This window comes from Indicator indicator, chromosome 13, assembly GCF_027791375.1.
Source record: "Indicator indicator isolate 239-I01 chromosome 13, UM_Iind_1.1, whole genome shotgun sequence".
Taxonomy (NCBI): Eukaryota; Metazoa; Chordata; class Aves; order Piciformes; family Indicatoridae; genus Indicator; species Indicator indicator.
In genome coordinates this window covers 19026286-19051661 of record NC_072022.1, presented here as the reverse complement: position 1 = coordinate 19051661, position 25376 = coordinate 19026286, and the positions used below count along the sequence as shown (strand labels likewise).

The following is a 25376-nucleotide window of genomic DNA, read 5'->3' as shown; positions in this document are numbered from 1 at the left end:
GCTGCCCAGTCCCACAGGTACGTGACACTCATGTGACAGCCTGGGTGGGAGGAGCATATCTGACCTCCTTCCTGATGGATCATCCCAGATGACCTTCAATGCCCAAAGGCTGAGGGGGGCAATGTGGGGCCAGGACCCATGGAGGAGATGCACAATGAGGAGCTCCTGCACATGAGCTTGCATTTTTTGGCAGGCTGAGCCTCTCCAAAGGCATTGTTTTATTTAACAGACAGACACAGGGAGCTGGAGATGGTAAACATCTCTAGACAGAGCTGTGGGTGTTGAATTCCCTGCTGGCCTCCTACCACAGTCCTGTACAATGTTCTTCCCATTCTAAGAGCAGTCCTTCCCTGTGATGCCCCAACAAGGCCAGAGCAGGAGGCAACATTGACCACAAAGGCCATCACAATGGGTTTAGTGGGCAGCTGTGTACATGTAAGGCAGTGAAAGGGGTGGAAGAAAGCTCCTGCAAGGGGCTGGGGGGGACCTGCAGGATGTCTCAGGTGGCTGTTGACAGTGTCCTCCCCATCCTCCTGCTGCCCAGGCTATGTCCCTTTGGAAAGAATCATTTCAGCTCTTTGAGGTTTTGGCACAGACCAAAGGCTTTGTTGTAAGTGGGATTGGGGGTTTGGTGCTTTTTGTTTTCTTTTCCAGCTGCGGCTGTGCCCCTCTATGGGTATGGAGCGAGGGAAAATGATAGAGAATACGTGGAGAGGAGAGTGGATTTTAATTCTCCACTTTTCAAGCCCGAGACCGGATTCCCATTTGGGAAAACCCTGCGCGACTCTCTCTATGTGAGTCTACCTTGGCTTGACCTCCTGGTGGGCAAGTGGCCCTTCCCCCAAACCCTTGGGGAGGCACTGGGGGCCAGGTGCCTGGGATGGGACATTTGTGGGGGCAAATCAGTGGGGTGCTACTGAGGCCTGTTTGCAGAAAGAAGTGACTACATGGACATTTCAGTGGTGGCCAGGGGTAGCCTTCCTTGGGCATTGCTCAAAGTGGGCTGGGAAATGAAAGGGCTGCCAGACTCACGTCACGGTGTCCCTCCGGTCCTGTTCTCACCTGATGGAGGGATCTCTCTGTTCAGTTTACAGACAATGGACAAATAATTTTCCCACCCTCAGACAACATCTTCACATACCCCAATCCTCCTCCCAGCGGCTTCAACGGCCATGAGGAGGTTCCCATGATTGCTGTGTTTTGGGACAATGCTGACTTCTCCAGAGGTGTTGGCACAACGTTTTACCAGGTGAGTGAAGTCACCCAGGTTGCATGAAACACCTTTTGATGATAAAATCATCACCTATTCTGTAGATACCCCTTGAGATGTCATGACGGAGCCCTTGAGCAGTGTCTCTGGGCTAGATCTAAGAGCTGTTGGTTCTCTGTGTGTCACCTCTCGAGCCATCCAAATCTAAAGGTCTGAACTTTCATGCTGTATGCATGACTCCATTCTAGACCTGTCCTTGCCCTACTGGGATCTAACACAGATGTGGTGTAACCAATCTGCAGGAGTTCCTCACCCTTAACACAATCAAGCCTCCATTTGTCCGTGATGTGGAAGAGAAGGTTCGGCGGTACCTGAGGTCTTCCTATTCTGCAGCCTGGACCCTGAAGATTACCTGGGAGAAAGCACCTGCCCACACAGCACGGACAGACACCCGCAGGGTAAGGGGTGATGGAGCTCAAGGGCTTCTTGACTTGTCAAAAAAAGCCCCAAGACCTGTGGGTGATCACCTTGTCTGTGCCTCAAAATAATCAATTTTGTGAAAAAGGTCAGTCTTGAAGACTTTTGCCAGAAAGAACTGGGCTGTGCCCATGTGTTAGTGGTTTGTGGGATATTTTTGGGGGACATCTTTAACTGAACTCTCCTTGCTCCAAAAAGCTTTCTCTTTAATGTGGTAGGGGTTTATTTTACATCAGAAACACTCTTCTTCAGAAGCATAAAATGGAGTGAATTTGAGGCTTTTCATGGAACAACATCAAAGTATAACCATTACATTTTCCATACAAAGTGCAAACCAGCCCAGACTGATTTTGACTTGCACCTCAGCCCTGACGTTCTCCAGGGTACACTGACCCACACTCCTAGTTTTAAACCCGACAGCTTTGCTCAGTTTCTCACTTGTCCACAATGCTTCTCCCTAGACAATCACATACCAGGCCATCCTGACCACTGATGGCTTCAGGTCCTATATCCTGATGCTATACCAGGATGGAGGCATGCAGTGGGATTACACCAAGCTTGCTGCCACCAATGTGCTCATCGGCTACACCAGGTACAGAAGGCTCAGCATCCAGCCCCTGCCTCCTCCAGGCTGTGTCACACCCCTGGCTTTGGCTGGTTTAGTCCTTCTCCTCCATGGTTCATGGATTCCTCTGCAAGGCTGAGGGCAACCCAGATGGGATCTGCATGCCCACATAGCCTAATGTATGGGAGTCTCCAGCCCCCATTAGTGGCTGGTTTGTGCTGCAGCACACTGACCTGCTGGGTTGTGCTTCTTGTATGATCCACACACCCCTCTGTGGTCCTGGGCCCACAGGATCCTGGTGGTTTGGGTGGAAGGAGTGGGGAATAGGGGAGGTTTAATGAACTTTGTACCAGTTGAGGGAAGGGATTTCCGTGCCTGGCCGGAGCGGTCGCTTCCTGCCTCCTCACATTACATCTTGCCCCATGCACGTCTCCAGGGTTTGCTCATTAGCTGCTTGCTGCAGCTGGGTAAGGAAAAGGTGGCTGGGACGGGAAGCGCGGGCGGCACAGGCATGTGTGCGTGCCTGCCTGCACACGATTGGGTTTCTGCTCCATATTGATTGTAAAAATACTGGAAACCATGGAAGCTGCTCTCGGGGACCTTGAGATGTCTGTGAGTTCAGCCCATGATGCAGCAGGAGCAGCACTTCAAACCAACTGCATCCTGGAGAGAGGGGACAGGAGGCTGGGGGAGCTGGTACCTTTGCCCTTCTGTCCCTGGAGCTGCAGTCTGGGTGTAGTGGGGTCCGGCTGTCTCAGGATGGGGGTGCCTGTCAGGCTGAGGCAGGGATAACTCCACCTGGGAAGAGTGACCTCTGATTTTCCTCCTTTTTTCTGCATGCAGTGGGGATGGCTTTTACCGCAACGATGACCTGAGTAAGAGACCTCCCGCAGTGAAATATCGCCCTGATCAGTTCAGGGGCTTCAACACAGGTAGTGCTACAGAGCTGGATGTGTTCATGCAGACACTCAGGGACTGGGGAAGGGCTGCATGGGGAAGGGGTTGTTCCTAGGGTATGAAATCCAACCTGCCATTGTGGCAAGGCTCTCACTCAGTTCACCAAGGCCAGGCTGTCCCCTCCAAGCACATAAAATGTTTCCCTTGGGTACCAGCTGTGCCCTGAGGCTGAAACATTCTTGATGCGTTGTCCATAGACCCTTCTTATTGCAAAGGTTCTGTTTCAAGGATTTCTTCCTTGGCAAGAGCCTCTTCCCATTTCCCTGTTGCTGGGTGGCTCTTAAGCATGGGGTCACTCAGCTGGGGGATCAGTGTGGGCTTAGCTTCCAGCATCAGCATGACTAGATTCTCACTTCAAGCCAAAACAGGCCCTGTGGTTCCCTGGGGCAGAGGTGGCAGCTTATGGTTTCTCTCCCTGCTCAGACCTCCGTGGGCTGTGGATTTACAAGCTGGAGAGCCGCGTGGGTGTCAACTACCGGCTGAAGTGCCTGGCATGGACAGGGCGGCAGCAGGAGCCACAGATGTGGAGCCAGGGCCTGCCTGCCTGCCCTTGCTCCCTGCAGCAAGGGCAGCAGGACCCACGCTTCAAGAGCAGCCGCAGAGGCAAGTGGACATGCTGCTTCTCCACCCTCCTCATCCCCAAGATGTCCCTCCCCACCTCCTCTGCAAGGCTGGTTGAGATCCCTTCTGGCCACATGGGCAGAGAACCCCAAAGAAAATGGGGATGGGTGCTGGCCAGGGAGAGCTGTGCCAACACTCACTGCCACCCTGTTGCAGGCTGGTGGGCTGCCCGTGTCTCCATGCTGCATTCAGCTGCCCCCAACCAGCACGGTGCCAGCGTCCGCTGCCTGTATGACAGCCAGGGCCAGCTCATCGAGGGGCGGCAAGAGAGGTACTGGAGGTCCTCCAGGCAGGCGTCCCCTTACCGTGGTAAGTTCAGCCAACCTTAGCGTTCTCCATATGAGACTGGCATCACTCTAGCCTGTAAATAACTTTAATCTCCATGCCAACCTGTTTCCTGACATGATGTTGGCCTTGGAGGGAGTGTGGACCTGCCAAAAGCTGAGGCAAGCGCCTTGCCTGCCGGGAGCAAGCCCTTCTCCTCCTCCTCTTCAGCTGCTTACTGTCCCTTTTACCTCCAGACCAGGAGCTGAAGTTGTATGACTGGTGCTGTAACCAGGCAGGCAGTGCTCACCTCTGTGCCCGCTACAGCGAGAAGAGACCGAAGATTGGCTGTGATGGATACCAGTCACCTGGCAAGGGTGGGTTTGCAGCCTGTGTGTGCCTGGGACATGCCACCTTGGTGCCCAGAGCTGGGAGGGGAAACGTCCCAGCCACTCCATGGTTAAAGCAGCAAGAGCCCTGGAAAGGGTTTTGGGGTGCCCACATGCAGGTTGTACTGTGCCCTGGACTGTGTGGCATTGGAAGGGGTATCTCCATAATCACCAGTGTAGTCTAAGAGTGACAGTAGTGGGAGTGGCTGAGGACAGCAGCTAATGTGGTTAGTGATGTAAGCTGATGTGGGGCTTTCTTGCAACCCCCAGCAGGCTCCTCAGAGGAGGTGGCGACTGACTCAGAGGAGCAAAGAGGTGAGTGGGGCTGGGGGAGTCTCCTCTCCACCAGTCACTTCTCTCTGTCCTTGTCCCCCTGCATGGAAAGTCCCCTGGGGCTCCCAGATTGCCCAAGGCCCCCGAGAGGTGGTGGCCAGGCAACTCTCATTTCTTCTTTGCAGATGGAGAGGATGAGTAACTGGGAGGTTACCCACCTGCAGCATGGTCTGCGTCACAGCTGATCCTTGAGTCCTTTGCTCCTCCTCATCCTCTGTGTCCCCTGCACCCCCCAGCACCTCTTACCCCTGCCCACCACACACAGATCATTCAGCCAGTGTCTGCAGTTACCTTCACTGGCACAAGCTCATGCCTCTAACCCAGACTTGTCTGAAGGAGACAGTTGCTTTAGTCTGCCCTTCCTGCAGCAGGTGCCTGTGGGCTCCTCCTTGCCACCATGTCCTCAACATGTCCCTCACCCCTGTCCTCCCTGCATCCTGCTGTGCCTTCCACTCCACCTGGTGAAGCTCCCCAGCACCCAGGGAATGGGTTTTCACACCTTGGGTGGGTCAGCTGTGGCTGAGCTTCCAAGTGCTTTGGTGCACCAGGCTCACTCTGTTAGCCCATCCTGTCTTGTCCCCCACTCTGTCCCCCAGTCGTCCCTCCCTGGGTGGTCCCCAGACCCTGTAACCAGGAGAAGGGGTGATTCTCTGGATCAAGCCAGAGTCTGCTCGATGCCTCTGCTGGGTGTGTGAGGGCAAAATTCAACCCCATCATCAGAAACATTAGAAGAAAAATTTTTTTTTTTTGTTCACAAGAGAGCACCTGCCTTGTCATATATCGTGTGTTCAATAAAGCCTCTGAGGGGTCTGAGCATCACTGATCTGTGACAGCCGTATCTTCTGAACCAGGATGGGAGGCACTGGTGGGAGCAGGATGAGGACAGTTACATTGCAGGATGCTTCTATCCTGCTGGGCATGTGGGCATCTAGGCTGCAGCTGAGCCAGGTTCTGGGACAGTGGGGCTGGAGTTGGGGTCTACTGGTGTCTGACACATCCTCCTTGCGCAGCTTCTTCACTCAGCATCAGCAAAGGGCTGTGGGCTGTTTGTGGGGACCACAGACCTGACTGGTGTGATCTGAGCTGCTGCAAGTGGTGCCTGGAGAGAGCACTTGTGGCTCTACAGGGGGAATGAGGGGATCCAGCAACAAAAAAACCTACATCCATCTTTTCTTTGGCCCTGGAGATAGGACCAGCAGAAAGCATGGACTTGGAGACTTTGGTGACAGGGAAGCAGGGCTGTGCATAGGGACCATGGGGTACAGACAACGTTCTCAGCAGCATGCCACAGTTTTTAGTTTATTCTATTTTGTTCCTAACAGATTATAATAGCTGCATTGCCCTACCTGGGTCTGCTACCAGCAGCACTGCTGGGTCCTCTTCCATTGCTCTAGGGCATACCCTAGTGCAAGCATGCTCAAGGACAATCCCAGTTGACTCTGCCTGTCCTCAGGGGAAAGTGAAATCCTCTTGCTTTGGCTATTCAACACAAGCCCCCACTTTTTCATTCAAAAAAAGAGCACTTCCTCCAGAGGGAACCCTCCCACAAAGACCAGACCCCAAAAGGCAGCTACCACTCTCTCCCTCCATGTAGGTGCCATTGCTGAAGACCCTGAAAGTGGGCAGTGGGGCTGGCAGCAGCAGCTGCTCTTCCATGAGCTCAGAGGTGCTGGGGCAGGACCAGTATCAGGCTAGGGCTGCTGGTGGAGCTGGCTTGTAGATCTGATGTGGGGCCTCTGGATCCTTATCTGTAAAGGAGGGGCAGGACATGCTGTAATGTAGGTGCTGCAGGGGCTCTGCCCTTTGCTACAAGCCCAGACAGCTGCACAGGTTCCAGTGCCACCCAGAGCATCTCTGATGCATTGTTTGAGGCACAGACCCAGCACATCAGTCCCCAGCCCACAGCCCCCCAACTCCAACAGCCCCATGTAGGCAACAATCCCCAGGCAGACCTGGACTGAGGGGTCGATGGCCTGGAGCCACGGTTCCCAGCACCTCTCTGGGAGGTGGGATTGGATAGGCTCTTCTTGCTCTCCTGCCATTGTCAGAGCTGGAGGGGGGAAGATGAGCAGAACTTGAAGAAGGCTGGGGTGAAGCAGAAGTGGGTTTGGGAGGGATTGCAGGGATGTACTCACAGGAGAAAGGCCGTGGCCTCCAGAAGGTCTCCTTGGCCCTGGAAGGGAGGGAGTAGAAAGGGAATGACATGTTATAGGGTGCTGGGAGAGCTGCTGCCAGGTCCTGGCATCCAGGTTAGATGGCAGAGGGGAGCAGTGGCTGTGTGTGTGAGTGAGATGGGGCTGAGGAGCAGAAGGTCCAGTTGTGCACGTACAATTTCTTGCCTTGCCCCAAGAGCCAGTGAACACCCAGAGAGCTGTGGCTCCAGTGCTTGTCAGAGAGTGAGCAGCAGGGACAAGACACAGCTCTGAGCAGTCCTGGGGTGCCTGGGGCACTGAGCGTCCTCTAAGTATGGATGCCTCACTGGGACTAAGGGCTGGGGAAGAGGGAAGGAGATACTGGTACTCCTATTCCAACCTTGCACTTCATCAGCCACCTGATAACTCCCTGCTCTGCAGGAGAGCAAAGTCCAGTCCCGCAGTCACCTTTTCATTGCTCCAAACTAAGAGATGAATTGCAGTGGAAATAATTTGTGCAGTATTCAAATTAAAATCAAACAGAAAGCCTGTCTGTAACCAAGCACTGGGGAAGATGAGGAAGAAATGCAAATATTTCCTGACATGGGGGAAAAAAGGGAAGGTCATGTTCAACACACTGAGGTTATCACACCCATAGAACAGCAGACGACAGAACAGGGCTGGAAGATGCTAAAATACCACTCAGCTCAGCCCCTTCCCCAAGGCAGACTCCTTCTGCCTGCAACAGAGGAGTCTTACTAGTGGTAGATCTTCCAGAGATGGATTTCCCACCACAGTTTTCCTTCCTGACACCCAGCTTCCTGGGGGTCTGGCCTGTGGCTCACCTCCAGTACTGGCAGCGGTGCCGGCGGCAGAGGCGCAAAGCCAGGCAGGCGACGGCGAGCAGGAGGCAGAGCAGAGCCAGGGCTCCCAGCAAGATGCCAAGGAAAGCACCGAGGCTGATGCCCAGCCGCTCACACCGGCTGCCGGCGGGGGAGAAGATGGAGAAGGGCAGGCAGCTGTGGAGGCAGAGGGAGGAGTGGTGATGGTGTGAGGAGAAGGAGCCATATGGGGTGGCCTTGTCCCTCCCCAGTGCTGCTGTTACCTGCACATGGGTCCCTCAGGCAGGTGCTGGCACTGGCCACCATGTTGGCAGTAGCCTGTCTTGCAAGGAGAGATGCAGATGAAGCCAACAGTCCTCACGTAGTGGAGCTGGTAGCCTTTGTAGCCATACAGGCCACAGTGGAAATAGTGTCTCAGCTCAGTCACTGTCACTGGGGAGGGAAGACACAGGTTTAGCCATGTGTCAGCAGCACCCCTTCATGCTTTCCCAGGACTCTTCAGTTGGATCCATGCCTGGAGTAGGGGCTATGGCCCACCCACCTCTCCCATGATTTTACCCAAACTTCAGGGTGAATAAGGTGGTGGGGACAATGGGGACAGCAGGATGCTCTTCCTGGGCTTCCCAGCTCTGCACTGGGAGCAACTCACACTTCACCAGGTCGGTGATGCTGTCCAAGTGCAGATGCTGGAAGAGGAGGCGTGCACCTGCCTCCCTCTGCCTCCGCTGCCTGTTGAAGGCACTGGTGATGGCTGCTGGCAGGTCCTCATTCAGGAACTGGATGACAGTGCCACGGCTGTCATAGGCAAACTCAGACACCACCACGAAAGTGAAGCTGTCACTCTCTGTCCTGTGGGGAAAAGACAGGGCTGCTGACAGAGCCACTGCTGCATCACATTGTGACTGAGTCTCAGCATGCCTCAGTTTTCTCATTTAGGAAGTGGCAAAGAAGAAACAAAGCAGGAGACTGAAGGTACGATGGAGCTTATGTCTCCAAGGGTTTATCAGCATCAGGGCTGGAGAAAGTCTCTGGGGTGGGGAAAATACCCTTTGCTTCCCAAACCCTGTGGCACCATACTCAGCCCTGCCCTGCTGGCTCCCTGGGCTGGGCATGGGGCTGCTCCACAGCTGACTCACGTCTTGGTGACGTTGGTGTTGCTCTGGAAAGCTTTTACTTCCAGGGAGTCCAGGATGGTTGAGACCTGTGATGGGGAGAGTAGGAGGGTGTTAGTGAAGAGCAAGACAGCACCAGCATGGGAAGAGGTTGAAGAGAAACACGGGCACCATGGCCAAGCCCCAAGGGCTGCTCTGGCCTTTTGTTCATGTGCTGGGGACTCAGCATATGCCCACAGCCACAGCCAGCATCACACAGCAGGCACTGCCTCCCTCTGGCCATGCAGATCTGCTGGATGACTGGGGATCCCATGGGAAGGGGGTGCACAGGCATATGGGCACCCTAAGGTGCCATGCTGCCTGGTGTGCACCTCTCCCTGAGCCCATCCCCTCCAGCAATACTTACGGTGTCGCTGAATTCCTCAGCTGTGGCATTTTGCAGTGTCCTGACCCGCAGCCGGACGCTTCTCAGTGGGAGATCTGCAGGGAAGGGAATTTCACAGTGGTGCCTCTGGCATCTCAGAACCAGGGCCAGCAGGGTTGGGATTCCCCCCACACTGGGCACAAGCACTCACCTGAGCTGGGCAGTGGCCGAAAATCCCCCCCTGCCACCAGGCAGCGCTGGTCAGTGAAAGCTGGAGGGCAGGCACAGGCAGGGGTGCAGGTGATGGGGTGCAGGAGGCAGCGTCCTCCATTGCCACAGTAGCCATCAGGGCAGGACTGGGAGCCACAGGCTGAGCCACAGCCTGGTCCTTTGCCTGTGGGAAAAGGAACCCAGGTTAGGTGGATGAGCTTGGCTGCAGGGACAGAGCCCCAACACACTGCTCCATCCTCAGCCTCACTATAAGGCCTTTTTTCCAAGTTTTTGACCTTTTGTTTTATACGTTATGACTTCTAGTATAAATTTAAATCCTCAGGGAAAAGTCCTGTCTTCCCTTATCCCATCTGGAGCCTTTTGCCCTTATGAAATCCCAGACTGCTGCATTAGAACAGGAGCAAAACTCATCACCCCAACCCCACCACAGTCATCTCAAAACAGGATTTCATTTTAGTCCCCCCCACCTCTGCATGTGCATTTGAACTTCAGGATGAGATTTTTTGTTTATTCTCAAAGAAAAAAGTCACAGAGGAAAAGTTTCTCTTCCCAGCAGATTAGTGAGATCTACAGCCTAGAAGCATGAGAGGTGGCTGGGCTCTGGTCTCTTCTGTTAAGGACAGCAAGGGCTTGAGTGCAGAGCTCAGCCAGCTCCTTTTCCTATTTGCTCCACCTAGTTTGGATCCCACAGGAGCCCTCTTCTCCTGAGGCCCAGGGGGTGGTGGGAACAAGGGCCGTGTCTGCAGGGTGCCCATACTCACCTTCCTGGTCAGCTGGGCAGGTACAGATGTAGCTGCCCACTGTGTTGGTGCAGGTGGCATTCCCTGGGCATGCTGTCCCCTCCATGCACTCATCAATATCTGCCAAGGCAATGCAATATGGCACCAGGAGAAATACCTCAGTGAGTGTTCCATGGGTGCCCTGGGTTCCCTGGGAGCCCTCATCACCTGAGCAGTGCCGCCCGTCACCGGTCAGGCCGGGCGGGCAGGGGCCACAGCCGGAGAACGAACTGCAGCTCACACCAGGGAAGCATCCCTGGGTGCAGGGGTCCAGAAGATTCTGGCAGAAGGGACCTGAGTAGCCACCCTCACACCTGCAGGCTGCCAGCTGGAAAGGTGATGGTGACACTGGTTTAGGGGACTTGAGGAAGGCAAGTGGACAGAGAGGACAGCTGGAGCAGTAGGCATGGGGACAGGCACAGTGTGGCACTGGAGAAACTTCCCAGCACCCTACCTGCAGGGAGGATTGCCCAAGGGTGACAGTGTTGCTGTAGTCACACTCCTGGCTCCTGCTGCAGCTGCAAAGGGTGAAGCGGAGCTGGAGGAGGGCAGAGAGGTTGTTGGACCCAACAGCCTTCAGATTGATGGTGAGTGGGGCTGTCCCATGGGGCTCCCACGTCAGGATGCCACTCTCTGCCAAGGGGAGAGGTGGGAGTTAAAGGACATGGCAGAGGAAAGGACCTCAGGGGCAGGCATCCACCCATCCCATCCCAGCTGCCCCATATCTGCTTCCTTACCTGATATGTTGAGCTCTGGTGAGAGGTGGGGGACAAAGCGTGCACCCTCCCCCGTGGCATGGTACTGCCTCCTGACCCTTTCTGTCCTGAAGGCTGTGAGAGATGCATCACCAGTGATGATAGGTGGGAAGGCATCTGAGGAAAGAGCAGCCCAGCCCACAGCTTGTTGTTTGCTATGTGGCCTTGGCACCCCTTGGCTCTGAGTCCCTCCTAGTGAGGCTGGGACCCCAGGCAAGCACTGCCATGACCGCCCACCAGCCAGGCCATGTTGCACAGCATGGTGGCACTTTCCAGGCTTGGAGACCAGCTAGCCAGGCAATGCAACACAGAGACCTTGATGATTTCTCTTCTGCCTCACATGGAACAAGAAAGCTCTGAGAGAGGGCAAGGCACTGCCTAGTTAACCAAGCCACACTTTGTCAGAGTCGAGCATCTGCTCCACTTACTAAGTGTTGTCTTCTTCTGTTGGAAGTCAGCTGTAAGTCTCTGGGTGGCCAGGCCCAGGGCCACATCCCCTGTGCTCAGTGAATCATAGATGCACTCCTTGTTGTCATGGCACTGCAAAGCTGCCAGCTGGTACTGGCTTTCGTTCTCCTGCCGCAGCCGAGACAAGAAGGTGGGCGAGAAGTTCATTTCTGGAGAGTCCAGAGGCTGAGCAAACAGGCTGTGCTCTCCCACAGCCCCTGCAAGAGAGCACACCATGGGTACAATCTTGGGCTTTTAAGGTTTCTTGTGTTTTAGGGCTAATTTCCATGGAGCAGTGAGGAGACCAAAGGGCTTCCCTGGCATCACTTCTTTCAAGCAAGTGTCTAAATATCTCCATCCAAAGTGTGGCTGGAAAGCGCAGGAGCAGACAGGTCGTCAAGGCGAATCCCAAGCTTGGACTTACAGGTCATCCCATAGCTGTAGATCTCCTCCTCGCTGCTGTTCACAGGGATGCTAGTACCATTCGGCATCTGGAAGTCATCAGTGGGGTCCTGGTCCCACACACCTGGTGGAACATCACCAGAAGACTGGAGTTCCCCATGCTGGGGTTGACTTCTTTGGAGCCAGATGGTGGTTAGTTTAGACCCAGGGGTCCCTGCCCTCACAAGCTTGTTCCCTTAGCATTTTCCTGCCTGCTTAAGGGTGAGAAGAGGACTTTATGCCCCAGTTCTGCAGCAGTGCCAGAAGTTCTCACCTAGGAGGCCCTTGGTGCTGTTGTGGTACTGACTGAGCAGGCTGCAGACCATGCTGAGGATCCTGGAGGTGGCCGAGATGGAGACAGCAATGGCCCCATCAAAGACAGCCATGAAGGAGGAAGAGTTGACCAGCAGGATGCCAGGACTATAGTACACCTCGGCATCCATGTCTGCAAGAGAACATAGTGGGAGAGTCCATGAAAGGCTGGAGTTTAAAATGATGCCCCTGAATTTGGGGAGGAGAGCACTCCTCATCCACCTCTATCAGAGCAGAGATAGGGTGCAGGTAGGTTTGATGAAGCTCAGAATGGTTGCACTCATGCTAGGTAGGACTGGTCCCTGTGGGGTGGGGATACCCCTCTTGTCCCCAGGTACGTTTAACATTTAGCAGCATGTCCTGCTCACCTTGGGAATAGGAAAACTGGATGGTTTTGTTGTTCAGGAGGACTTGGATGTCATCCTGGCTCCCCAAGGTCCACTCAACCTGCAAATCATGGTGGGTGTTTCAGTCAGCCCCTCTGCTCATTCATTCCTGCTGTCCCCCTGTTCTGGGGACACTAGAGCTAAACCCCATCCTCCTCCTGCCCCAGCAGATAGGTTCAGCCTCAGGGGTCATGTTGGTGTAGCCTCCACCCAAGCAAACACACAATAAAGTAGTTTTGACTGTTGCACAAAAGAGGACAGCAAGCTGTCCCTCATCACTGGTGGCGTGCGGCATGCAGAGGCTCTACTGCTCGGCAGACCATGGCAGTGTGGAAAGCTGTGCCAGTCAGAGCTCCAGGCCCTGACTCCCTCCTCATTGCTTCTCAGTGGCTGCTTCTGAAGGCAAGGTGTGGGGATCAGAGCTGCTTGTGCTAGTGTGTCTGGAGGAGTCTGGTGGTTAGGATGAAGGGTGTGCAATGAAGAGGATGGAGCAGACTGTGTGTCTGCAAGAGCTCTAGGCCCTTGCTGTCCAGCTTGCAATAGATGTTAGAGTTGTGTCTTGTTAGCCTTAGCCCAACCCACTGCTATTGGCACTATGCTAAGGTTGTGGGAGCTGGCAGGAAGAGGAGAGAAGATGCTCCTTGGTTCCTGGCCGTTTGTAAGCGATGCTCAACCTGCCAGAGAGGCCTCTCCCTGAAACCCAGGTGACTCCTACTCACTGTTGTGGTGGTGGTGGAGATGTACTGGGCAGCAAAGGCCACAAAGTTGGTGGCCTGAGCCATGCCAGTTCGGGCTGTGCGCCCATGCAGCACAAAGCTGCTCCGGGCATCGCTGGCCAGCAGCAGGACAAAGTCCCCAAGACCGTTGAAGGTGTAGGTGAGTCCATCCAGGGTCGTGATGTGGGGATCCCCAAAGGCACCAGCTGGGGTCCGAAGAAGGCAGAGCCATTTTGGCAGGAGGAAGAAAAGTAAATGCTGGTATTATTGCACAGAGGAGAGCAACACCTGGTGCTCTGCTGGGCTCGCAGCCCCCACCAGGATGCTGCAAAGTATGATTGATGCATGGGGTTCATGTATGGTCGTGCCACCTATTCAATACTCTGGCACAGAGCAAGTACAGCCCTGGGGACTCACTGGGAGTGGGTGGCATATATCCCTCACAGCCAACCCTTGGTCTCTTCTCAGCAAACCTGGTGCAGAACAGAGGCTTCCTGACGTGTAGGCAGCACCAGCTGAAGGCCTCCAGCTCCCTGTCTGCAGAGCAAACAGCCAGGTGCTGGGGGTGTCAGGACACCTGCAAGAGTGCTTGGTACTCGGGGTGCTTTAGGGTGAGAGAGCACTGGTACTCACTTACCGGTGGTGGGGTGGATGGGGAGGCTCCATGCTCTCTCCTGCCAGCCTTCAAGCAAGCTCCCATCCTGGTACAGACACCGCACCCCAGCTCCAGCAGGGCTGGGGGACGTGGTACGTAGCATTCTCACAGAGGTGTCTGCCAGGCCTGGAATGGGGGGCAGGGGGATCACAGCTGCCCCCAGAGCAAAGGGGAACCCTGCCGTCCCCTCACTCTATGAGTGGCCCTGGGGGACCATGCTCAGCACCTCTGCTCCGGCGGTAGCGGGGGTCCAGCTCTGCCTGGGACTGGGAGCAGGGGCACGGTGGCAGCTGACTGTTCCAGGTGCCTGGCTCTGGCTCTGCGTCCAGCCATGCCAGGCACCGCAGCCGGTAGTTCACCCGGGAGAGCCGGTCCAGCCGATATATCCACAGCCCGCGCAGCCCTGGGGGACAACCAGAGAAGAGCACAGCTCGGCAAGGGGCTCACCTTGTGCTGAGGAACATCCCCTGGGACAGCCGTCCCTGGCCGCTGACCCCACACGAGGTCTCCAGGCTCCCTCTAGAGCCGGCGTGGCCGTGTCAAACCAGAGCAGAACGTGGCACACCCGTGCGCTGCTCTCAGCGGCCAGCCCAGGACAAGTGCAGGGGGCATGCTCCCGACACAGAGCATCCACACCTTCCCCAAGGCTATACCCGGTGCCTTACCGATGCCATCACTGCTGTGCTGGTCAGGCCGGTACTTGTCAGCTGGTGGCTTATGAATCAGCTCATTATTTTGGGCATAGCCGTCACCGCTGTGTGGAGAGAGATTGGAAGTCACCCTCCCAGCACAACCCTCCTCTGCTCCCCATGCAGCAGCTTGGGGGCAGCTCCTGCGGTTTGCAGAAGAAATGGGACAGGGCTGCTCCAGGGGTGTGAGCTGGCATCTGCTGAGAATAATGTCTCTGACAGTCCCAATATGGTGCTGAGAGAAATCCCTGATGTACTAAAGCAGCCACACATGTGCACAGCACCTGGAGAAGCCAATCAGCACGTTGCCCGCAGCCAGCTTGGTGTAGTTCCATTGCATCCCACCATCCTGATAGAGCAACAGGGCAAAGGAAAGGTTCCCATCAGTGGTGAGGATTGCCTGGTAGGTGTTTGTCTGGAGAAACACAAGGTGCCCCCTTAGCACCCTCACAAAGCTGCCCTTACTCTCTCTGCAGCACAAACTGAGGCAGAGAGACCCAAAATGCCCACAAGAAGCCATTGAAGAACTGCAGCTCAGGCCTACCCCAGCCTGGGTCCTCTGCTGCTCACCTGAGTGTCATCCCACTGGGACGGGTATGCTGGAGCCTTTTCCCAAGTCACTTTCAAGGTCCATTTTGCTTCGTAAGGGGTTTTCAGGTATTTCTCAATCTGTCCTTCCACATCATGGACAAAGGGGTTTTGGGTAGAGCTGAGGGTGGAGTATTCCTGATGGTTGGCAAGAGAGAGGGTTAAATAAGTGAGGTGGAAGCTGGGATCCCCCAGGAGAACATCTTTGGTGGTCCTGACCTGGTACCAGGTGGTGCCAACACCCTTGGAGAAATCTGCGTCATCCCAAAAAGCAGCCACCATCGGCAAAGCCTCTTGGCCACTGAAGCCCTGGGGGGGTGGGTTGGGGTTGGAGGGAACGTAGTTCTCCGTGGGTGGGAAAACGATCTGTCCATTATCTGTAAACTAATCAAAATAGCTCATTATTTGTTGATCTCCTAGGCAGCTCCTGGGGTGTTTTTTTGGCCTCCATGGATGAGCAGAAACCAGCCATTTCAAAGTGAAAAAACCCAAACCAAATATTCAGACTAAATTTGGTTTCTTCTCCATTTCTGTGTTGGGCTTTTTCTTACCCTAGAAGCAGCACATCCCTTAGTGCTCAGCGAGGGGGCAACTCACATAAAGAATGTCCTGCAGCGACTTCCCGAAGGGGAACCCAATCTCTGGCTTGAGCAGGGGGCAGTTAAAATCCACCATCCTCTGGACACACTCCTGGTCTCCTTCCTCTGTGCCGAAGGGGTAGAGTGAGGCTGCGGGCACTGACACAAGTAGAAGATGAATTGGAAAGATGAAAAATCCTTCATGTCTGCTCCATCCTGCCTGTGACTGGAGCAAACCCACCTGCATGCTGCCAGGATGCTGGGTCGGTGCTCTGAAGGCTTATAACCCCATTTTAAACTCAATTTTTAACTTGGGATAGGATGCTCTCAGATGTCCCCTTTCACCTTTGCCCATGAATGTGGCAACCCAAAATGCAGTGCAGACGAGGCAGCCTGAGCTGAGCCATACCCTCAGCCAACACGGTGCTGGGTCCCCTGATTGCTCTTTGCTTCAGAAACAAGAAAATCTACTTACTGATAAGCCCACGAGTGGGTGGGGACTCAGGGAAAGGGTTTCTGTGGACAGTGGTGGTGTAGGCAGATGTGATTGGTGCTGTGGCCAATCCTCTCTGTGTCCCAAAAGTAGGAGTCAGGGTGGTGGCAGGGCTGGCATTTGTCCATAGACTGTCTGGTGTCATGGTGCCTGTGGCCACCTCCTTAGCTGGACTTGCTGGGGCTGTGGGAGAAACAGCTGCAATGCTGCCTGCAGTGCTGGCTGTGGTGCTGCCTGCAGTGACAGCCATGGTGCTCCTTGCAGTGCTGGCTGTGGTATTGCCTGCGGTGCTGCCTGTGGCACTGCCTGCAGCGCTGGTGGTGTTGCTGCCTACAGGGCTGGCTGTGGTGCTGCCTGCAGTGGCAACTATAGTGCTGCCTGCAGTGCTGGCTGTGGTGCTGCCTGCAGTGACAGCCATGGTGCTCCTTGCAGTGCTGGCTGTGGTATTGCCTGCGGTGCTGCCTGTGGCACTGCCTGCAGCGCTGGTGGTGTTGCTGCCTACAGGGCTGGCTGTGGTGCTGCCTGCAGTGGCAACTATAGTGCTGCCTGCAGTGCTGGCTGTGGTGCTGCCTGCAGGGCTGGCTGTGATGCTGCCTGCAGGGCTGCCTGCAGTGACAGCCATGGTGCTCCTTACAGTGCTGGCTGCAGTGCTGGCTGTGGTGCTGCCTGCAGTGGCAGCCATAGTGCTGGGTGCAGTTCTGGCTGTGGTTCTGCCTGCAGTGCTGGCTGTGGTGCTGTCTGCAGTGACAGCCATGGTGCTCCTTGCAGTGCTGGCTGCAGTGCTGGCTGTGGTGTTGCCTGTGGTGCTGCCTGTGGCACTGCCTGCAGTGCTGGCAGTGGTGCTGGCTGCAGTGCTGGCTGTGGTGCTCCCTGCAGTGGCAACCATAGTGCTGGCTACAGTTCTGACTCTGGTGCTGCCTGCAGTGGCAGCCATAGTGCTGGCTGCAGTTCTGGCTGTGGTGCTGCCTGCAGTGCTGCCTGCAGTGGCAGCCATAGTGCTGGCTGCAGTGCTGGCTGTGGTGTTGCCTGTGGTGCTGCCTGTGGCACTGCCTGCAGTGCTGGCTGTGGTGCTCCCTGCAGTGGCAACCATAGTGCTGGCTACAGTTCTGGCTGTGGTGCTGCCTGCAGTGCTGCCTGTAGTGCTGGCCATGGTGCTCCTTGCAGTGCTGGCTGTGGTGTTGCCTGTGGTGCTGCCTGCAGCACTGCCTGCAGTGCTGGCAGTGGTGCTGGCTGCAGTGCTGGCTGTGGTGCTGCCTGCAGTGGCAGCCATACTGCTGCGTGCAGTTCTGGCTGTGGTTCTGCCTGCAGTGCTGGCTGTGGTGATGCCTGCAGTGACAGCCATGGTGCTCCTTGCAGTGCTGGCTGCAGTGCTGGCTGTGGTGTTGCCTGCAGCACTGCCTTCAGTGCTGGCAGTGGTGCTGCCTGCAGTGGCAGCCATAGTGCTGGGTGCAGTTCTGGCTGTGGTTCTGCCTGCAGTGCTGGCTGTGGTGATGCCTGCAGTGACAGCCATGGTGCTCCTTGCAGTGCTGGCTGCAGTGCTGGCTGTGGTGCTCCCTGCAGTGGCAACCATAGTGCTGGCTACAGTTCTGGCTCTGGTGCTGCCTGCAGTGGCAGCCATAGTGCTGGCTGCAGTGCTGGCCATGGTGCTCCTTGCAGTGCTGGCTGTGGTGTTGCCTGTGGTGCTGCCTGCAGCACTGCCTGCAGTGCTGGCAGTGGTGCTGCCTGCAGTGGCAGCCATAGTGCTGGGTGCAGTTCTGGCTGTGGTTCTGCCTGCAGTGCTGGCTGAGGTGCTCCCTGTGGCACTGCCTGCAGTGCTGGCTGTGGTGCTCCCTGCAGTGGCAGCCATACTGCTGCGTGCAGTTCTGGCTGTGGTGCTGCCTGCAGTGCTGGCTGTGGTGCTCCCTGCAGTGCTGCCTGCAGTGACAGCCATGGTGCTCCTTGCAGTGCTGCCTGCAGTTCTGGCTGTGGTGCTGCCTTCAGTGACAGTCACGGTGCTCCTTGCAGTGCTGGCTGCAGTGCTGGCGGTGGTGCTGGCTGCAGTGACAGTCACGGTGCTCCTTGCAGTGCTGCCTGCAGTCATGGTGGTGGTGCTGCCTGAAGTGCTGCCTGTGGTACTGCCTGTGGTGATGGCTGTGGTGCTGCCTGCAGTGATCGTGGTGGTGCTGCCTGCGGTGCTGTCTGCAGTGCTGCCTGTGGTGATGCCTGTGGTGATGCCTGCAGTGGTGGCTGTTCTCTCTCCCCAGGCAGGTGACCCTATCGACACCCAGAAGCTGGGAGCTGACATGCTTGCTGCCCGTCTCATGGTGTGGCTGCTGCTGGTTGTAGGAGTGGTGCCTGTTGTCAGCTCGGTGTAGGTCTGTCCATCTGCCAGCTGCCCAGCTGCGCTAACACCAAGCAGGGATGAGGAGGCTGTTGCAGGCTTCTTCGCTGGGCTGTGCAGGCTCAGGAGGGTTGAGCTAGGCAGTGTGGTGGCAGGGCTGGGACCGAGGATGCCCCAGGACTCAGCTGCTGTGCCCGCCAAGGTGGTATGTGCTGCTGGGGATGGGACAGGTTGCCTGCCTCCACCTGCCTTCTGTGTCCCAGCAAGGGACAGGACACTGCTGGTGATGATGGCCTTCATCGTGGCAGATGGCACGGCTGTGTTGGCACTGGTGAGCATGGAGGTCTCACTGGCTGATGTGAGTGGTGGGATGGTGTCACTGGGGAACATGGTGGCAGCTATTGTGGTGGCTGTGCTTGTCCCAGCATGGTTTGAGATGGGCACATGGGTGCTACTGGTGCTGGCTGAGGGTGCTGCACCCTCGACACTACTCTCAGAGGGGGTGGTGTCCACCCATGTGGTGGCACCTCTGGCATCTGACTGAGATGCAGCTGTAGTCTTCCACGTGTAACCAGCAGCCAGTGAGGTGGCCTCAGCTATGGGCTCATCTTGAGTGACTGGGCTGAGAGCTGTTGAGTCCGGGTTGTGGGTGGCATGGGAGGCCTCGGAGGGTGGCCTCAGAGTGACATGGGGACTGGGTGGAGAGGAGGCACTGCTGGGGAAAACAGAGAGGGGTGTTGTGACCCAGCTGAGACTGACATCACCTGCTCCCACTGCTGAATGAATGACGGTGGTTCTGGGGGTGACCGAGAGTGCTTTCACCACTGGGTAGGTATTCCTAGGGACAGGAGGAGACACAGTGACATCTGGATCAGCAGTGCTGTGAATGAGGCCAGAAGAAAGTGCAATAACTGGATCCACAGCTGTGGGTGACATCATGCCCATGACAGACAATGCCATAGGATTTTTGCTGCCCAGGGCTGAGTGTGTTGATGGGATGGCATCACCAGTGTCTGGCTCAGCCATCCTAGCCCTAGAAGTGGGCATCCCCAGGGGCAGTCCTGCTGCCTCATTCCCCATGGTGGGAGAGGCTGTGCCCATGTCCAAGCCCATGCCTTTTTCTGTGTCCACAGTGGAGTCAGCAGAGGAATAGCTGTGGTCCCATGCAGCAGCAGTTGGCTGAGCCTCAAAACTCGCCGTGGTAGGGGATGACAGTGGTGAGGCTGTCCCCAGGGCAGTGTCATCACTGTGGGGGCTCTCTGTCACAGCACCCACCCTTGCATTCACAACTGGAGCTGAGCCCAGCACTTCCTGTGTGGTGCTGCCATCTCCTGCTTCCTGGGACCTGCCCTCATCTCCTTCCACAGCTGCATTTTTGGGAGGCAGGGATGTCACTGGCTGTGGCGTCTTCCCAGTGGTGGTACTGGGGAAGGGGTTGGCCATGGCGAGTGCTGGGCTGGTGCTAGCCATCACTAGTGGGGCCGAGTGGCTCTTTCTGGGTGCCAGGAGAGGCAAATCGGTTGGGGGCCTCGTTTCAGAAGCATTGGTCCCTCGGGGAGCTGGCTCTGGTGATGACCTGGTGCTGCCAATTACACGTCTGGGACCTGGCCCTGCTGCATTGGTACCTGGATTCTCCTCCATGTCCACCTCCAATGATGCTGTCCCCACTGCTTGCCCTATGGCGCTGCCATTGAGGAGAGGGTCATCTGAAGCATCCGTTGGTGGTGGGGTGGCCAGGGACACTAGGGACATCCCCACTGCTGTCTGGTGGGGAATGCTGAATGAGGACCCCGTCAGAGCCATCCCTGCAGTGACACTCCCTTCCAGGAGAGGGGGGACATCTGCTTGTGATGCCACAGAGATTCTGGCTGGTGCCCTGCTGGGTGACTGCGTCCCTGCTCCTGAAGCTGCCTCATGTTGCAGTGCAGCCTGGGGCAGTGGGGCTGGTAGAGGTTCAGGGGTAACACCAGTTCCAAAGGGTGCTGAGCCTGCAGTAGGCCCAGGCTGACTGTGGCTGGGAGATGCATCAGGCACCACTGGGGCAGCTGTGGTGTCCCACAGTACTGTGGTGGTATTGCCGCTGGCCAGTGGTGCTGTTTCCATTCCTATTTCACTATCTGAAGCACTGCTAACAAGGGAGGATGGATGGGCAGCTGGCTCAGTCATGATGCCATACACATCAGGAGATGTTGGTGCAGCTGCAGCTTGAGAGGCTCCATCTGTCTTTGCTTCACCAGTCCCTGTGAAGGACAAGGACATAGCCACACTGGGTCTGGCTGGAAAGGATTTGCCTGCAGCTGTCCCTGCTGTGGTGGCTCCAGGGCCCATTGAGGTGGTCTGGAGGAGCAGAGACCCCATCGAGTGCAAAAAGAGCCCTGCAGAGGAACCACCAGAGCTGTCAGAAGCAGCATGAGAGGACCATCTTGTGATGAGTTCCACTGGGGTGGCCTTGGTCTCCAGGGAAGTAGTGCCTGCTGTGGTTCCGGTGCTGGGCTTACTCCTGATAGACACCAGTTCAGCGTACGTGCTTCCCAGAGCTGGGAATGATGTGGTGTGGACATGCTCTGCACTGGTGACATCCATTGCCACACGTGATGTGCCCGGAGCGAGTGCAGTGGCCTGCGAGTGGGTGACAGCATTGGCTCCATGCAGCCCGTCTCCAGAAGCACCAGAGGCACTGATGTGGCTGGCAGGAAGTGTCTCTCCTGTGCCCAGCACAGCAGCAGCAGGGAGCTGGAGCGAAAAGGCTGCAGGAGACTGAGCAGGGGGCACAGGGGGATCTTGTGAGGCATCGTGGCTGACACTGGATAAGGCACGTGTCGCTGGCTCTGTAGCCTCTCCCATGCCAAGCACAGCAGAAGAAAAGGTGACCTTTGCCAAGGATGCCTTTGAGGGGTCTGCAGACAGTGGTGCTGCCACCCTGGCTCCCTCTGTGGCTGCGTAGGGAGTGTCCTTGAGGAGACCAGCAATGGGGCTGGCTGAGGCTGTTGGCAGCTTTGCAGGGTTGACTGTGTCCTGAGAGATGCTGGCTGCTGTGGACAGAGGTGAGGTGGCCTTGTTCAGCTCTGGTATGACCTCCTGGGACAGGAGCACAGCAGTTTCATGTGGCTCAGCAGGGCTCTTGCTAATGCCTATGCTGTGCTTGTCCTGCAGAAGTGATGGTACTGTGGTCCACGTCGTCCCTAGTGTCCTTTCTGCAGTGACAGCATTGCTTAGCTGCACCAACCCATTGTCATCAGCCAGTTTGCCAGTGACTGAGGTAGATGCTTTGGTCCCTGGCACTGGTTGAGCAGGTAAGACGTGTGCCATTGGTGGAGACAGACCTCCTGGTGCTGGGGGGGCACCTCTCAGTGGGCTGACAGCACCCATGGGTGGTTCAGCTGCAGTATTCTCTTGCACAGGGATGGTTATTCCCAGAACTGGCTCTCCAGGAATGCTGTTCATAGCCATTTTAGACACTTCCACAGCCTGCTGAGGAGTAATGCTGCTGTCTGATGGTGGTTTGCTTGTTCCCATTGAAGTGGGGACACCTGGCACTGAGGACAATGTTGCTGTTCTAGCAGCACCACTTTCTGTGGCAAGACCCATCCTGTGCCCCACTGGCATGAGGGATGGAAGCTGTCCATGCCATGTGGTGGTAGGAGCTGGAGGGATGTTGGCTGGGTGGTCAGCAGTGCCTGGAGAAGAGTTCCCAGACCCTGTCCCTGCCCAGGGGCTGCCTCCAGTTGCTGGATCCTCAGGGAGACCTGCTGTGCTGGGAGGCCCTCCCTCTTCACTATCGATTCTGGCTGGGACCAGCTCTCTGGCTGTTACCTGTGGCACCAGGCTGCCTGTAGAGCGAGACAAGGGGGCCCCAGCTGGATCAACCCTGCAGTGGCCCCAGCAGGCAGGAACCTGCCCATGGCCAGCTGCCTGACAGCCTTACCTGAGCCACGGCTGCCCTTGGAGGTGGTGGTCCTGCTGGTGGGGGAGGGAGGCTCCAGCTGGGTGGTCACAGTGGTGAGGAAGGCCTGGCACATGCCCAGGTCCAGAGGCAGCTCATCATTGGTGCTATCAGCCATGGGGGACATGCTGCCCAGCTCTGCTGGGGCTGGTACTAGGGCAAGGAGCTGCTCCCCCATCTCTGTGGCTTGTGCTGGTGGCAGGGCAGGTAGGTGAGGGCACAACAAGAAAAAAAAAAAAAAAAAGCCCAGGGTGCCCATCACCCTCAGCCCTTCTTGCTGCTGTGCGAGGAAGGTGCCCCCAGCCCCTGGGTCAGGTTCCCACCCCATCACCCACAGCCAGATCAAGGCCAAGAACAAGACAGGCACCTTGTCAATGGGCAATGGACCCCATCTGACCCACAAAACATCCCCTTCACTGCCATGGTCAGGGCGCCATATCAAGACTGTGGCACCAGCAGGGCAAACCCCAGCCAGCCACTCAGGCTAGAACCTAGGGTGTTTGAGCAGCCAGAGAGCTGTTCTGAGCCCATCACCCAGATAGTATCTGCCATCCGGTCAGCCCAGCAGCAGTGTTGGTGACCCTGGCACTTACCGGGCAGCACCCAGAGTCCCCACAGCATCCAGCTCCAGAGTGGCCACTGGCTCCAACACTCCATAGTGCGTCTTTGGTGGCAGGGACAGGGCTGCAGCTCTCCCAGGGGAGCGACGCAACAGGGTGGCTGCACCTTGCACCAGTGAGCACTCCCCAAGGTGGGGGGGGATGGGGACACCACGTGTCCTGCCTGGGGCACTGATGACTTCCTGTCCTTGAAGCCTGCCATGCAGGTGGCCACCTCGCAGTCCTGGGGACCCAGTGATGATGAGGGACAGCCATTTTGCCATGGGAGATTTTAAAGGCACTTCCTAGGGTGACCCTATATTGAGCCCCCAAGATCGGTGCTCCCTGGGGAGCACCCAAATGGGTGCAAAGTCACCTGGGCCAAAGGTCTTGAGGTGGCAAGCAGAGACAAGGGTGCCCAGCACCTCTGGGAGGGGTGAGCCAGGCCTGGGCCCTGCACCCCCTCATTTGCCCCCCCATTTGCTGCCAGGTCCCTGCCACACTTGGCTGCTCATCTGATAACCCCTGGCAGAGGCTGGTTTGCTGCCAAGGAGGAAGAAGGAAGGAGCAGCCTCCTGCTGCTGCCTCGGGGTCTTGTGTGTTAACCCAGCTCCAGCCCCACTCCTGGCACTGCCACCCCCAGAACCTGCATGCAGGGGTTATCTGTGCCATCGATGCAAACACCCACACAAGCCCAGCCCAGGGGGCATTGTTCCAGCATGGGTGGCAGGGCCAGGCATCACCCTGGGTTGCAGGACGTCCTCCAACAGGGACAGAGGCCAGGCACTCCCAGCTGGGTAAAAGGACCCATTGGGTCCACTGCTGCAAGGTCATCTGCTTCTTAAAGGGGGGAATGAAGTTGAAGATGTTGTGCCACTTTCAATTCACTGACTGCCACTCTATGTGTGTGCCATGCTGTATTAGCTGCACCTTAGATGGGGAAACTGAGACACTGAGTCCAAAGCACCTGTGCATGGCTGTGCCTGCAGCAGCACCAGCACACCTCCCCATCCCCACACTCAGGGAGGGCCAGGGGACCGGAGACAAGCAGAACCATAGGAGCACATGGCACAAAGGTTATGTGACCAAGTACCATCCACCCCAAGTGCCAAGGGACCAGAGATGAGCAGAGCCATGGGTGCTATGTCAAGACAATCCCTCCAGCCACACGACTCGTATCTTTGACTCTGTGCCACCAGCTGGAGAGTAGAGGGCACCCTGGGTATCAGATAACACCAATGCTCATGGAGCTGGTGGGTTTGGCCACTGAGGTCCTTCTTCACCTGCATGGAGACTCCTTCCTGATGTTGCTGCAAGGTGGCACCTCAGGGAACCCAGGTAAGGGGCTCTGATATACATCTGGGAGACCTGGGCTAGTTAGGTCTACTGCCTATCCTGGTATCCCATGGGGCCCAGCCCCTCACCCTCTCCAGCAGCACCTGGCTCTGGTGGTGCGGTGGCATGCGGTTGCACAACGCCCCTCGCGTGGGCTGGAGCGCGACGCAGGTCCTGCCACTCCCTGCCCGGGCATGAGTCAGGCAGCAGCCGGGAGCCGAGTCCTAGGGAGCAAGGCGGGGGCCCTGCTGCAGGGGGTTCCTCTGCACAAGGACCTCGCCATGAGAAAGCACTGCCCACTTGGAGCTTGCAAAACCACATCACAGTATCACAGTATCACAGTAGATCAGAGGTTGGAATGGACCTCAAGAGATCACGGGGTCCAAACCCCCGTCCAGCCTTTGAGCTTTGGGCCTGGCAGAGGGACAGCACACGACTAACACCAGCTGCCCCAGATGGGGAGATTTTTGTGCCTCAAAAGGGCCTGGGAGCTGTCATCAGTGGGGTTTATAGGTGGCTGTGCCATACAGCTCCCTGGGGATCTCCAGTGCCTGCTGGGCACCACACACAGCCTGCACATGGGCTCCAGCCCTGCAGTAGGTCCTGCGGGTCATGGCCATGGCTGCTTGCAGGGAGGAACTGGCACCCTAGGAGATGTGGCCTGACCCTGTGTGCTGGCAAGGATGAACCTGGGAGATGGCCACTGGCACATTCCTCCTCTCCATAGAATATTTTTTATATATATAATATATATTAAAATTACATTTCTCTTTACAAAAACAATTCAAGAAGGGGCCAGAGGACGGAGTCCATTGATGACACCAGGGTGCAGGCACCTTGGCA

At 56.5% G+C, this 25376-nt stretch overlaps 1 protein-coding gene across 1 annotated transcript; it reads right to left on the bottom strand.

The window, feature by feature from the left end:
* Window positions 1-6507: 6507 nt before the first annotated feature.
* Window positions 6508-22726, bottom strand: MUC4 (mucin 4, cell surface associated). Its single transcript, XM_054385739.1, has 33 exons — window positions 22582-22726; window positions 22470-22486; window positions 21155-21734; window positions 20721-20896; window positions 18392-20420; window positions 17315-18058; window positions 16319-16786; window positions 15863-16002; window positions 15485-15649; window positions 15248-15403; window positions 14962-15092; window positions 14654-14742; window positions 14215-14391; window positions 13971-14114; window positions 13751-13870; window positions 13337-13539; window positions 12600-12678; window positions 12194-12364; window positions 11903-12004; window positions 11460-11696; window positions 11014-11148; window positions 10731-10909; window positions 10445-10604; window positions 10259-10357; window positions 9478-9660; window positions 9309-9382; window positions 8927-8991; window positions 8440-8639; window positions 8054-8222; window positions 7794-7967; window positions 6952-6989; window positions 6769-6866; window positions 6508-6564 (listed from the first exon to the last, which is right to left on the bottom strand). Exons 1-33 carry the CDS (start codon window positions 22724-22726, stop codon window positions 6508-6510), a joined length of 7704 nt encoding a protein of 2567 aa, XP_054241714.1.
* Window positions 22727-25376: the final 2650 nt, after the last annotated feature.